At 40.8% G+C, this 15000-nt stretch overlaps 1 protein-coding gene across 2 annotated transcripts in view; it reads left to right on the top strand.

Annotated features, from left to right (window-relative positions):
• The window catches only part of LOC137997962 (uncharacterized), a 59948-nt gene that overhangs the window by 16731 nt on the left and 28217 nt on the right, over positions 1-15000 (top strand). For both annotated transcript variants that reach the window (XM_068844306.1, XM_068844307.1), the window contains exons 2-4: positions 2379-2537; positions 10789-10860; positions 11662-11733. In XM_068844306.1, coding sequence (XP_068700407.1) covers positions 2379-2537; positions 10789-10860; positions 11662-11733 — 303 coding nt within the window. The remainder of the gene's footprint in view (positions 1-2378; positions 2538-10788; positions 10861-11661; positions 11734-15000) is intronic.

Raw genomic sequence — 15000 nt, forward strand, 5'->3', positions numbered from 1 at the left:
ATAACATTCATCCGTACTCTTTTGGACATAAAGAAAAAGTTGATTTGTTTGTTTGTTTTGCTCTAAAATGCGATCGAACAACTTGAGTGCTCTTCACTCCGTTTGCCCAAATGGTTTTCGATGTGCCTCAACAGTGACAAGAAAATTTTGCCCTAATGTTATAAACACGTAATCACAATGAGTTCACTAACTTGTGTTTTCAGAAGTCTGTTTAAAAGCACCTAAACGTTATTTAAGTGTTGGAGCGGATGTTGTTTGAAGTTCGTCCTTTCTTGGTTGCATTTTGCCGATTCTTGTTCCAAGCCAACCTGGCGTGTTTCAATGAAATACATCCAAATTTGAATGATCTCGTTTTCAGAGATAAAGTGGAATAAAGTACGTCAGTAAAACTCTTCTTTAACCTTGAACTGACAAAGTTTTTTTTATGGCTTCTGATTTTAGTGTGATTCCTATTCGCTGGCTATTGACAGTTGACTCTGAAATGGGTTTTTTCATTTTCCATTCGCTTGCTTAGGGTGTGCTTGTTTTCTTTTAAAACTCACGCGGTGCAAGAAAAATTCATAGCCATCCTGATGAATTCCAAAATAAATTTCACTCGAAAAACCGATATCGTACTCATCGCTTCGTGATTCATGCGATATCGGTTTTTAGCGTAAAAGTTAAAAGTTATAGAAGAAAGCAAAGAAAATGATTTAATTATTAAAGTAGCAACAGAAACATCAACATCAAAACGCGGACAATTCGAAACCTTTTATTTTCAATAACCCTACAGGCAGTAAGAATAAATAACCAGGGAGCTCCGCTTTTAGGCTTGGCTAAATCTGTATATTATTTATGACCCATTTCCTAAGCTTTTGTGTTTGTCAGCATTATGATCTGCGATACTTCAGGTTCACGTGTTCACAAGGTGATGACGTGCGTACTTTCAAACTTGTCTGCTGTAAATGTTGTAGGATTAATAATGTAGTTAGATGTTCTTGTTGAATTTTTTTTTTTTTGAAATTACCAGAGGAGAGGAATTGGTGTAGTTAGTTTTTATGTACATTGTGTTGGTTGGGTTGGGTGGATGATACACCTTGTAGGGGACTTAATGTCTTATTGTGTTGTCACCTGCCTTTGTTGGCAAATTGATTAAATAAATAAATAAAATAAACAAGTTTGTTTTTACATCTTATAGATGCATAGATTCTCAATTACAAACCCTGTTTTGATTGGCCATTCTACAAACCTCGAGATGTTGCGTAAAAATTAGAATTCTTTCGACTAAAGGCGCTGAAGCGATGGAGTTGTTTAGTAGTGCTTACTGAATCAGCCACTCAAGATGATTTTTATTTTGTTGTGTAAAGATTTCGGATCGAAAAAGCCTGTTAGGTTTTTCTGACTTCCATCACGTGTCGGCTATAGGCTTAGCCACAAGTTTCTCGGCAACTTTTAATTTCTTTTTTAATTTTTTCGCGACATTTATCAGCTTTCGAAAGGAAAGTCAGCTAAACTCAACAGAAATTCAACTGTATATGTTGACCCCACTATGAGGACTGGCAACTAGAGGCCAGCTTGGTGTGGCATGCCTGTCCATGAGATCAGCGGACAACACTGTCAGTGATTCGGATTTCACCTAGAAGGCCTGATTAATCCTACTACGGAATCTCACTATCCCCGGAAAAGCTAAAATAGCTGATGAAAGAAAAAAACAGACGAATCCGGCCGGTAAAAAGCGCTGTACGCGAGGACAAAATCATCTAAACCGCAACAAAACCAACTTAAAGTGCAAACACGTTAAAACAAAAAGCAACTTTTCAACAACTTTTTCGAAATTCGGCTAGAACACTTTTATCGGCAACTTGTGGCTACGACTAGTGGGCTAGCCTGAATTTTATTATACCGACTTGAGACAAGCGTAAACGAATCTTACTTAAACGGCAAACACTACATCTTTAAGAATTGCTTTCCTTGCAGAACTGCTTATGATTCACAGTTTCATGTTTTTTGAAAGCAAAGTTAACAGTCTTGCTTACCTAGCGCGAACCGGCGTATGTATGTTCGGTGGAAAGTAACTTTGTTATGGGTCTGGGACCTTCACAAACATAGACGCCAATTAAGATCGCGCGCGATCCTCTAGTCGCTGTACTTGCAGTTCTTTAGCATCGCGCGACGCGATTCCTGTAGCGCGTAACGCGATTCGCATAGCGCGAGACGTGAATCCTGTATCGCAAGACGCGAATCGCGACGGGTGGGAGGGTGGTAACTTATATTTGAGCGGTACCGTAATTGACCACTCCCCAAAGGAGCTTTTCAGGGCTTGTATTTCTCCGGAACTGCCATGATCATTCCACTTTGAACTCCATTAAGTTCACTGAAGTACTTTACATTGTTGTCAGATTCAATAGGGCTTTCCCCAAGTGCAGACAGCTTATTCGCTGCAGCTAACACAGGATACTTTTCAAGATCTACATCGGAAACTGGAGGACTCACTGATCTTATCTCCGGGACCCCTGCCACCCAACAAGGCTCCAGTTTGTTTAAACGTGGAAGCACTGGTAATGGAATTATAGTTGTAATTTAGAATATATGCGTTTTAATTTCAAAGTCCTTTCTAGGACAAAAAGCAAACATGGACACTGTAACATGTTGCGTGACACATTCCATCAGGCACTGATTTCCCGTATGTAAAATGAAAGGGAGCATGTGCTTGCCATTAAAAGACTTGTTGTTGAACTCTCAGTTTTGAATTGTGCTCTTGGGAGGATCTTTACTTTTAATTTTATTTTTATTTTTTTGTATTGAATTACAAATACAACGAATACACAGATTTACCAACTATACAATGATAACTACAGTACTTACATTTGTGATTTTGCTAACTGTTACTGTATATGTTGTAGGCGCCTCATTAGTAGTTCTTTCATGGTAATTTGTTCACTCTTGTATTTATTGTTTTTCCTATTCAAAGGCGTTAGGCTCAGAGGGGGGTATTTAACCCTCATTATGCATGTTTCGATATATATCAGTAAATATAGCACATGCGGTTTTCTTTTTTTGGTTTCCCTACGTCTTGTGGTAAAGAGTTCGAATTTACCGTTAAGTTATTTAAGTTTCAAGTTTTCCTGGGCCGTCCAGTTGTGTTGGGCCGTTTAGCTTACTCCACGTCTCGGAGAAATCACCGATAAGGTTTGTAATTATCGGTTTCAAGTTTGTACGTATTTTTGTTTTATCAATCATGTAATTACTCGCTCGTTAACCCTTTTATTTTAACTTTCCTGTTTTAGAACCAGCGCTTTGGAAAGATTGCTAGTAGGCTGCGTAACATCGGTGTTTTTTAGGAGAAACTAATAAAGCGTCAGTGATACACAGTTTTTAGAAAGAGCAGAAGGAAGTTTCCGGGACGGTCGATCGAGAATAAAATATTTACGACATGAAAACAACATTAATTTTGAACCGCAAATACAGAATATAAAAAGTTACGATCAGCGACAAACATTTTGGGAGATTTTTGCTACGTTCAAAGTGACATGGCCGGAATTCAGCGGGCACCGTGATTAAGTCACCGCGGCATGTTTACTCGCCAAACAGTAAAGCATTTGTGTCAAATGATGGCAAGATACCGGGTTTTTGTATGTTTCTTTTATGTCAAGTGTTATAACGTTTGACAGTAAAATGAGCGAAGTCAAAACAAAGATCACAATCGCCCAACTCTTGAGGTTGACCATTTGTTTATGCAAAGTAAAAACGCGTACGACGTTATTTATCACCAGGTAATTCCATCATTTTGGAAATAGAAGCTACTTTATGATTCATCGACGTCACAATTGTTCACTGCTTTTGGGGCTCATTTTGTTGAATCTCAACCACGCCTCCAACAGGCCTGTGACCCCTTCCTGCTTACACAGCAATACTAAAAATGTTCTTCAGCTCGAAAATTCAATACGCAACATGATATTATAATTCACAAAGGCACAAAATACCACAGAATCCTATTCCAGCGAAAAATTTATTGAAACAAACAACATATTTGCTCTTAGAGGCGAAACCCTCCCCATTTCATTGCGTGCGTGACGTGTCAAATTACCATGTACTTCAGGTTTCCTGAAGAACCTTTTCCTTGAATAACTAGAAAATGCTTTACTATTGCCATAGAAACTATCCAGTTAAGCTCGCATATCATAAAACATGATGAATTCATAAAGACCACCTTTTCCAGCCAACAATTTTTTGAAGCAAACAACATATTCAGTCGTGTCAAATATGCGCAATATTGCAACAAACTAAATTTCAGGATCAAACCGTTTCCATGAAGAACCTTTTCCTTGAATAATGAAGCACAAAATAGACGACAAGCTTTCTTTCAAATAATTCTTGGCTGTCACATTTCCAATTATGTTTTTACTGAAGACTGTGCAGAGTTGATCACAGATCCACGTAAGGTGTTCGACTCGTTCTCTGTCTTTGTTGAACCCATAAGTTACCAGAGAATTTTCCATTTGGTTTCAGTGTTCTACACAACAGCACACTTGGTAAAATATTTGAAATACAGCTCACTTTGATTTCGGCTCGACGGGCGATAGATTGTTGTCGAATTCCATTACTCGTCGCTTTTAACATTCCAGTTGTTTGTTTTTCGCCGCCTGTCTAGTTTATCCAACTGATTTTCCATTATTGAGCTCCATAAGGGTATATTTTGTTTAAGGATCCACTAAAACGCCATTCGCGTTACATGACTTTCGACGCCATTGCAGGCTAAGTTAATGATTCGTGACTGTGTCCACCAGAGAAAAGTATACGCATTTCCACTACCCTCTCGATCCTAAGAAAATACGCGCAGAGGGCTCTATGCACAAAGACACCACTTACCAGGGGAGTGACAGGCAAGACTTTTACCGACACGGAGAATAAAAATAATAATAATAAAACGAACAAATCCCACCCACTTTCTGACTGGGATTGCCATACTGGCAACCCAGTAATTAACGAAGAAGACAATTCGGACGAAGGAGGAAACGGTTATGGCCTTGAACTTGCGCTGCCAAAGAGTTGTGCTGGTCTGTTGTTTGATTTATTTTTGAAAAAACCGTACAGATGGAAACCTTGATTATCTTGAAGAAAGCCGAAATTGTCGCCAAGTTGTCGTGTAAATTAAAGAAACATAGATTCCGATGAAAAATTAAGGGTCGGTTTTACTCGTCACAAACTTGTTGATTTATTGAATTTTCCTTAATTTGTCATCATTGGCCCCTCAACGATCCTACGTTTATGGAATGTTTGTGCTGAAGAGAGAGGATCGTTGAGGGGCTCATGATCAAAACATTCCGCCCCAGTCTGAACAAACAAGTTATTTCTTATGTTTCCAAACTTTTCCCAACGGGAATTACATAAGATATATATGCATGGATGCTTGCAGACGGTCATTTTTAACCCTGATGATGGCAGACAGCCGAAAACGTTTGATTTCAATCTTTTAATTTTACAAAAATTACCTTGTAAATAGCATATATTTTACCTTAGAGAACATTATGGACAGAATAGAAACCTTTTAGCAAACTTTTAGACACTTTTATCGGCAACTTTTTGGGAAATTATCGACAACTTGTGGCTAAGCCAAGCCGGCTAGCCTGAATTTTATTATACCGACTCGAGTCAAACGTAAACAAATGTTGCTTTAAGCGGCAAATACTACATCTTTAAGACTTGCTTTCCTTGCAAAACTGCTTATGAGTCACGGTTTCATGTTTTCTGAGAGGCTGCGTGGACGGAATTGGCCGGAGAAATTGAAGCTAGATAGAGCAACGATTTTCAAGCTTTCTCAAGTGAATGTGGTGGATAGGCTAATCGCAAAGTATCAAGTCCTGTTTGAAAAAGGTTATGGACATCTCAAACACTGAGTTTAAGGCTCCCTTCCATGTCCGTGAGGACGCACAACCTATCTTCCTAAAGGCACAGCTGGTTTCTTATGCCTTCAAGGAAAATGTGAAGCAAGAGTTTCACATGCTTATCAGCAAGTTGAGCAGGATGACAATTCCCAGAAGTACCTGACCATAAACACTCACAAGCGTTATACCGGTACAAGCGTTTACCATTTAGAGTTTCCAGTGCACCAGCAAATTTTTCAGCGCATTATAGATCCGCTGAGCTTTTGCAAGGAGTGAAGTTTGCGGTATGTCGGTTGCATGACATCCTGATCTCAGGAGGGTCTCCTGAGGAACATTTTTAAATCTTAGAGGAGGTTTTTGGATGCTTACAAGATTATGGGATCAGACGTAATCCTGCCAAGTGCATTTTCTTTCAGCCAGGACTTGAGTTTGTTGGACACTGGATTGACCAGCATGGCATTAGACCCCTGCCACAGAAAATGGAGGCAATCATGGAGGCCAACAGTCCGACCAATGTTACAGAACTGAAGTCATATCTTGAGCTTCTCAATTACTATGGCAAATTTCTCCCCAATCTGGCCACCATTCTGCACCCTCCCTCTGACCTTTTGCAAAAGGACAGGGCTTGGAGATGGACTGAGGAATGTGAGAGTACTTTTGTGAAGAGTAAGCGGCAGTTGCAAGATTCGTCCTCTTTGGCTCGTACATTATGACCTAAAGAAACCATTTCGCTTGGCCCGTGATGCATTGCCCTATGGGTGGGGGCGGTGACCTCGGACCCTCACTATAGGTGAGCCCAATTATTCACAAATTGAAAAAGAGGCGCTTACTAACGTGTTCGGAGAAAAGAAGTTTCATTTATACATTTATGGACGCAAGTTTACGTGGATCGTGGATCACCAGCCAGTAGTCGCAATATTTGGTCCCAAGACAGGTGTCCTCCGTTGTCAGCAGCAGGAATGCAAAGGTGGTTCTTGATTTTAGCAGCTTACCAGAATGAGATTGAGTACCGCAGGTCTGCTGAACACGCAAATGCATGCAGATGCCTTGTCGAGACTTGGATGTGGATGAGTATTTGATTAGTTATGTGAATGAGTTGCCTGTCACTTCTCGAGATATCACCTTACATGGATGGCCTTCAGTCGTTGCAGATCCCGTGTTAGAGCCATATTGTTCACGCAAGCAAGAGCCTTTAGTTGACCAAGGCTGTGTGTTGTGGCGTTTACGAGTTGATATCCCTAAAGTACTACGTGTTCGCCTGTTGGATGACGTACCTCAAGAACATCATGGAATCTGTCGGAGTCTCTGGAGTCTCTGGCAAGGGGTTATTTTTGGTGGCCGGGACAAGATTCGGCGATGGATAAGTCTCCCCCTAGGGCACCTTTACTCCCGTGAAAGTGGCTTGTCAGACGGTGGGAACGCACACACATCGACGTTTTTGAGAAGGACAAGTTAAGTTTCCTGATTTTTGTTGATACTTAATCGAAATGGTTGGAGATCATTCCCATCCATGAGTTCCACAACCAGTTTAAAAAACATTGAAGCTTTTCGCTCATTGTTTGCACGTTATGGCATCCCAGAAGAATTAGTTTTTGACAATGGATAGCAACTTGCAGGTGAGGAGTTCACCAAATTCATGAGATAGACTAGGATCAAGTTCACCCACGCACCACCGTACCACCCTTCCGTACAGACGGCTAAGGCGGCTTTGACAAAGCAAGTGCTTGATGGGAAAGCAAGTACCCTTAGTCTGGAACTCTGGCTAGCCAATTTCCTTATTCTGAATCGTAGCACACCGCTCACTGTCGCGGAACAATCGCCAGCTGAACTTTGCTTGGGACGGCAAGTCAGAAACTGTTTCACATTATTCAAGCCGAATCTGAAAAGAGAAGTGGAGGAAAAACAGGTCAAACAGGAAGAGTACCATGACGAAGGGCGTGTTAAGTCTCGTGAGTTCAAATTGAATGAAGTTGTCCTGGTTCGTTACTGGAGAAGTGGAATTAAAAAGTGGATTCCGGGGCAGACCACCCAAGTGAAAAGTCCACGCACCTACCTTGTTCGTTGTAGGAACCAACTTCGTTTTGTCCATGTGGATCACTTAAAAGGAACGGGTTGCAACCTTTCTTTGGGTTCGGTGGCTGGCGGTAAAAAGAGCAGTCGCGTGGAGGAGTTGGTGGAGTCGCAAGCAGCAGAGAAGGATTAATAGGTGGGTTCACACTTGACCCCTAAGTGCACGTCAAGTGCACTGGACTTCAAGTGCACTTCAAGCGTACTTGAAGTGCACTTAGGTTTTAGTCAAGAAATGGTGTTCACACTATCGTTAAAGTCAGCATCTTCGGTAGTAAACATTCGATTTGCATCTTAAAAGGATTTACGCCATCGGGTTGACCGACTATCGAGATAATTGCGGTAGGGGAAACGTTGTTAAATCTTCTTAGGCCATCTTCTCCTATCTTTTGAACTGGTAGCTTTACGTCATATTCGAGATTTTGCATTTTTTTCATGAGCTGAGGTAGTGTTCTAACAATTTCAATAAATCGCTCTTTGTACTTGTAAAATTTTCACTCCAGATTCTCCCACGCTCTTTAGTTGATCCCATCTTCAACCGCTGTTCCGCGTACTTTGGTTCCCACTCTTGTAGAATTTCTTTTTTATTCCAGTCTGCATTTTTTAATGTCTCAATTTCTTTGAGTACTTGTAGAGGCCTTGTGTTTCTTCTGCGAGGTTGCAGCACCATCGGAGCGTCTAATTCATCGTATACATCGCGACTGCTTAGTATCTGTGAACAAGAAAAACAGCCTTGAATGGGTTAAGAAGACTAAACTGCACTCGGCAAATCACTGCGAATGGGTTGAAAAGAAGAAGTAATTGGCAGTGGGACATATCTCATTTCTTTTCCAGCACCAAAGCTAGCAACAATATTGTCTGTCAAATCAAAAGCAAAATTATGAAATTATCTTACCGGCCTATAAAACAGAAATGATGCAAGAAAAACCTAAATACTTTCGTCAAAAAGTATAAAACAGAACTCACACTAAATTGAAGTCGACGAGATTATCCTCATTCCCCTTGTTCCAAGCTCCATACTTAAGAAAAAGAATCAAGGTGAACGCGCTAATCGACGGCAGGGAAGCTCCATATGATTGACAACACAATAATTGTTTTTTGACGGTTTGATCGGGTAAGTGCACTCTCAAGAAACGTTTCGACCTTACTTGAGAGTGCACTTCGGGACTTTGATGTTTTTAGGTTTGAGTAGTGACTAAATCAGTCAAGTGAAATAAGACCCGTTCACATACAAGTTCGTCTCAAGTTCACTTCAAACACACTTCAAGTGCCCTTGAAACGTGTGGTGTGAACCCACCTATTGTCTGGTAATCCCCGAGCCACTTTCAAGTGAGTTTAGCTCACCAATTCCTGAGAATAGTGCTGTTGCGGGAAATAGAAAGGAACAGCTATTGCCCATGGAAGTCACAGAGCAGACTTATTTGCGAAACATAATTGACATTTAGATTTCACGGCGAACACTGAACACTGCTCATTCTTCTAGACTTGTTGAGTTCCATTCTTTAATGGTGAATTTCCCAATTGTTCGGGAGGAGTGTAATATATTAGGTTGCAGGCCTGTTATTTCGGGACCCACGCATTGACACCTACAATACCCGACAAAACTATCGGGACAATTAAAGAAAAGTCATAATATTCTCAATCTTGATGAATACATGATATCTTTCTTCCCCCCTTCCCCCTGTGCAATGTTGTTTCCCGCCTACTTCATAAACATGATTGGGGGGGGGGGGGGGATGGGGGTGTGCATGTTTTCATGTAAGTTACTGACACCGCGTATGCTGACTGCTAAAAGTGAAGCGTAATCAATTTGTCTAAAGAGGTTTTGCCGGGGATTGTAGGTTTTGAGAAATGCCAGGCTTTTAGTTTGTTTACGGTCTGATCCTCGGAATAGTACAGGTTTATTCTCTGGGAGCGCCTTTTTCCTGGTTAAGGGTAAACAAGAAAAGACTGAACAAGAAGCGCGGCTGTAAATATAGAAATAATAATATTTTTGCGGCTCGTCCCAAGGGACTCTGCGGGGCATCTCCTGTGTTCCCATTGGCTTTTTTTTATCTGCGGTTTTTGAGTGTAGACAGGTGGTGGATCAAAAGGCGTGTAAAGTTTGTGAAACTAAGGAAGCAAAAAAAAATTAGTTCGTCTTTACGCAAGTGTAGCCTATTTGAGAGAATTGATAGAGTATGAAAATTCAACAGATTGTCTTAAAATGTTGCCAAGGCATCCCAAGTGGCTCACGCACAGCTACTTTCACAGCAAAATCGAGGAATTTAAGATATCGCCAAGCTAATGTATAAAGTAAACAATGGCCTTGCACCGAATATTATTAATGAACTATTTAAGCAGAAAAACTCCAGATATTCACTAAGAAACAGGACTTGGATATCCCTACTCTTAACACTATTAACTAGGGAAAGCATTCTTTAAGATACCAAGGGCCTTATATATTGTCCCAACTACAATCTTGGGCAAAACTCTTGGGAAAAATTCTAGCTTAAGCATCATTTGACATGCACGTACAAAGTATATTGGTCCTTCCCCCCCCTCCCCCCCCCCAAACCAATGTTAACGATGTGATGCAAAATATACTGTGCAAGCCTTTGCCCGTTTTTTAACCAACATTGGAATGGTGGGAGGGGGTAAAGGGGGAAGAATTTAATCTTTATCACAAAGACAAATTAGCTCGTCACATTTTCCCAACGAGTTTTGTCCAAGATTGTAGGTAATAAGTTAAAGGACTCCTTGAACATTAAATCTTTTAGAAAGAACATTAGAAAACTAGAAAATTGACAGAGATAGCTCTAATTACGTTCTTGGTGTTATATTCAGTTGAATCAATTTGGTTTAACCTTCTTTGTAGAGAGGCGGTGGACATTGCGAGCGAACGAAGATGAAAAATATGAGCCCATAAAAGCAACTCAGATAACAACAGGTCAGTTTTGCTCGACTCCATTCATTCAATGTAGGTGTTGGACAATTTCACATGACATTACGACAGCCAGTGGGGTAAGACTCCTCCAGGAATTGCACTATGTGATGTGGACATTTCTTCTGTCACATCATTTATAATCCTTTCTCCCCTGAACTGGTCCCCTTTGATGAGTAACATTTTGTCGGGCATTAGAGTAAAATCGACAAGTGTCACTGTTAGTGTTTTTAATTGCATGGGCCCGGAAGCAATTAAGGATTAATTTCACGCGTATTTTCAAAGTTTTCATAAAATTCGCAACGAGCGCAATTTGGAAAAACTGAAAATACAACTGAAATTAATCCCTAATTGTACGACGGCACATTGCGACTACATGTTTATCACAAAAGGGGCGAGATTATTGAGGGAAGCCTATTGCTTTAAGCGTACGCTTAAAGCAATAGTCAGCTTCCATTCAGAAACATGTGAAATCCTTCTGGCTCACGCACAGATACCTCCACTGAAAAAATCGAGGACCTGCACTGAATATTATGAATGAACTATTTGAGCAGAAAAACTCCACATATTCATTAAGAAACAGCGACTTCGATATCCCTACTTTTAACAATATTAACTATGGAAAGCATTCTATAAGATACCAAGGGCCTTATATATGAACCAAACTAGTTAATAAGTTGAAGGACTCCTTGAACATTGAACTTTTTAGAAAGAACGCTAGAAAAATAGCAAATTGACCGAGATAGCTCTAATTACGTACTTGATGTTACATTGGCTTGACTCAATTTGCTTTAACCTTCTTTGTAGAGATGCTGCGGAACTTGCGAGCGAAAGGAGATGAAAAATATGAGCCCATGATAGAAACTTCGACACCAGGAGGTCAGTTTTGCTCGACTTTATTCATTTAATGTAGGTGTTGGACAATTTTACATGACATCACGACAGCCAGTGGGGTAAGATTCCTCCAAGAATTGCACTAGCTGATCTGGACATTTCTTCTGGTCTCCATTGATGAGTAACATATTGTCAGGCATTAGAGTAAAATCGACAAGTGTCACAAAGTGTTAGTATTTTTAATTGCATGGGCCCGGTGGCAATTCAGGATTAATTTCACGCGTATTTTCAAAGTTTTCACAAACCTATCGACGAGAACAATTTGGAAAACGTTGAAAATACAACTGAAATTAATCCCTAATCGTACGAGAGCAAATTTCGATTACATGTTTATCACAAAAGGGGCGAAATTATTGAGGGAAACCCATTCAGTGGCGCGACAAAAAACAAACAACATGCTCCCATTCGGTTAAGGTTCAATTCAATAAATTGTTGCCGTCAAGAGAAATAGTCCTTAAAATGTATTTTTTTATGTGGACCAAAAAGGTAGTTTAATTTAGAAGAAGATTCTCTTGTAACTTTGCTTGCTCTGGATAAGAAACTTTTAACCAATCAGGATCAAGTAATGATTCCCTCTTGATTACCAAGATTGCCCCGGTGATTAAGGAAAAATGCCCTCCGTCTTAGCCAATCAACTTTCAATAAATTTGCCCCGTATGTGACATAGCAATCGAGTCAGAAAATGGCTAGAATTTCTCCCTTTTTGTAATTTTTTTCGAATTTTTTTTTTTTCCGTGTCGGGGAAAAGTCTTTCTTGTCACTCCCCTACTAAGTAGTGTCTGTGTGCGTAGACTCGTCTGCGCATATTTTTGGTAGGTTTCATGGGGTAAAAGAAATGCGTAGATTTTATCCGGTAGACAGTAGATTTTAATTAACCTGCAATGGCGTCGAAAATCATTGTAACGCGAATGGCGTTTTGGTGGATCTTTAAACAAAGTATGCCTTTGTGGAGCTCAAGAATGGAACGTCAATTGGATAAACAAGACAGGCAGTGAAAAATAAATATCTGGAATCTTAAAAGTAACGAGTAATCAACTGCGTCGAGCCGTATCAAAGTCAGCTGTATTTTCAATAATTTCATTAACTGTAGTGTTATCTACAACACTGAAACCAAATGGAAAATTCTCTGATAACTTTTTCCGCTTGGATATGGACAGAGAAGGAATCGAACACCTTGAGTGGATCTGTGATTTCTGTTTGTAACACTCTTGCATTCGCATTTCGGCCATATTCAAACGATATAACTAACCTTTGTTGTATTCGAACCACTCTGCTATTTTCGTCCAAAACTACCCCATAATATTTTTCCGAGCAGCCACAGGCAGCCCCAGGTAGCCCCACAGATACTACAACCTCTATTCCCCAAGGGACAAATTATTAAACATGATTAACAAATCTCAACGTAATTGAAGTAACTAAACGTTTGACCTGAAACACTGTCCAAGAGACAAATGATTTCATCGTGAAACTTAAGTAACTCAAAGCGTTCTACTCCTAACATCACGAGCGTTCATAGTCGTCAAACTACTCAGTTAATAGAGTTCATAGTCTTTAAGGTACTCCGGTGTCCTCCATTCTCTCTTGGGCGTCGGGGGTTAGACTAGAACCTCCGCCTCTGCAATTTACCCTTTCACGACATCTTTGTCTGGATGGTCTGGTCCATCGCTTAGACTACGACTTCGTGGTGACCTTGCATGGGGCATCTCCAAAAGTGGTTGACAACTTGTTTTCCTCCTTTTGTTTAATTAACAAGTGCTTGATCACCAGGAGCAAAACCATTTTCCTGCGCTCCCCTCCTTTCTTCGGCATGGTCAGACCTTCTCTATTTCTTTTCTCCATCTCTGTCTAGAGCTTCGCTGTGAGAGTATTTGCATCTTGTTAACTCACGGATCTTTGACCTTATCTGTCTAACAACAGAAGGTTTGGCCGGTGATACTCCTGTAGGCTGTTAGGAATTTCCTCATCTCTGCATCTAAGCTCTTCTTTTCTGCTTGGACAATTTTCAAGATCTTGAGTAGGCTTCTGTTTGTTTTGTCGTTCCACTTCCCCGTTTGCTTGGGGCCACATGGGTGTGGAGGTTTAATGCTGTATGCGGTTTGTTTCCAAGTATATCCCATATACCTCAGATGTGAACTGTGGCCCATTATCCGGTTTAAGCGACTGTGGGAGTCCATGCGTACAGAATATTAATTTCTCTTTAGGCAATCAATAATGTTGGCGGATGTCTACTTCAAAGTAACGACTATAGTAGTCTGTCAACAACGAATACATATTCTTTGGAAGGCAGGGGGTCCATCAAACCCGCCGTTAAGTCTCCGCTAAACTCCGTTTGTTTCAAGGGTTCCGGTAGTGAAGGAAGTCCGACCAACTGGCAGACATGACAGCTCTTACATTTGACTTCGACTTCTCCATCAATCTCAGCCCACCAGACTTTGGGGCGGAATCTCTGTTTGGTCTTTGTCATCCCTGATGTCCCTCGTGCGCTAGGTCAAACACCCTCTTCGGTAATTCCTTGGGACCAATACCTCTCAGGACTAGCTTACCAAGTACAGAAAGTTCATTCATGACAGCTTTGTAATGCAGAAGGGCATTATTCCATTCCCCCGATGTGACGCTCTCTCATAACTGTGAAATTTTTGGGTTGACCCATGCTTCTTCTTCAACCTCCTGTACAGACATTGCTTCTGGGGTCCACGATTCGGTCACGAACCGAACGAACTCTTCTGCATCGTGATGATCTCCGACTTGACCTTCATCGGTAAGTGTTCAATTTGCAAGACATGTTCGATGTACCTCACATCTTCATCAGTTATCTAATGATTTGAAAACAATGTCTGAATTTAAAACAACCTTGAGAAGCATGCTTGATAGAAATTACATACATCACCAGAAACAAAGTGCCAGGTTGACAAGTCATGCTTAACGCGGTGTTAAGACTGGGTTTTCCAAGTTTATGTGCATTCCTTCCTTGAGGTTGAGCTGAATGTTTGTGTTAGGGTTTAGGGATTTACTCTGAGTGGGACAACTGGTCAACTCTCTGGAGTTTTAGGTGCGTGGCTGGTGACTTAACAGGTTCTACCCTTTCGCAAGGCTTTGCAAACAAGGCAACAGCACTTCCCACCGTCACACCAGCCCCAGGATTCTCGTTTGGAGAGAGCACTGCCTCTACAACATCAGCTTCAACTGGGCTATCTTTTCAGCACTAGCGTTGGGAGATTTACCTCTGTCACAGGAGAGTTAAATCTTGGTGGA

This window comes from Montipora foliosa, chromosome 3 (genome assembly GCF_036669935.1).
Source record: "Montipora foliosa isolate CH-2021 chromosome 3, ASM3666993v2, whole genome shotgun sequence".
NCBI classification, from domain to species: Eukaryota; Metazoa; Cnidaria; class Anthozoa; order Scleractinia; family Acroporidae; genus Montipora; species Montipora foliosa.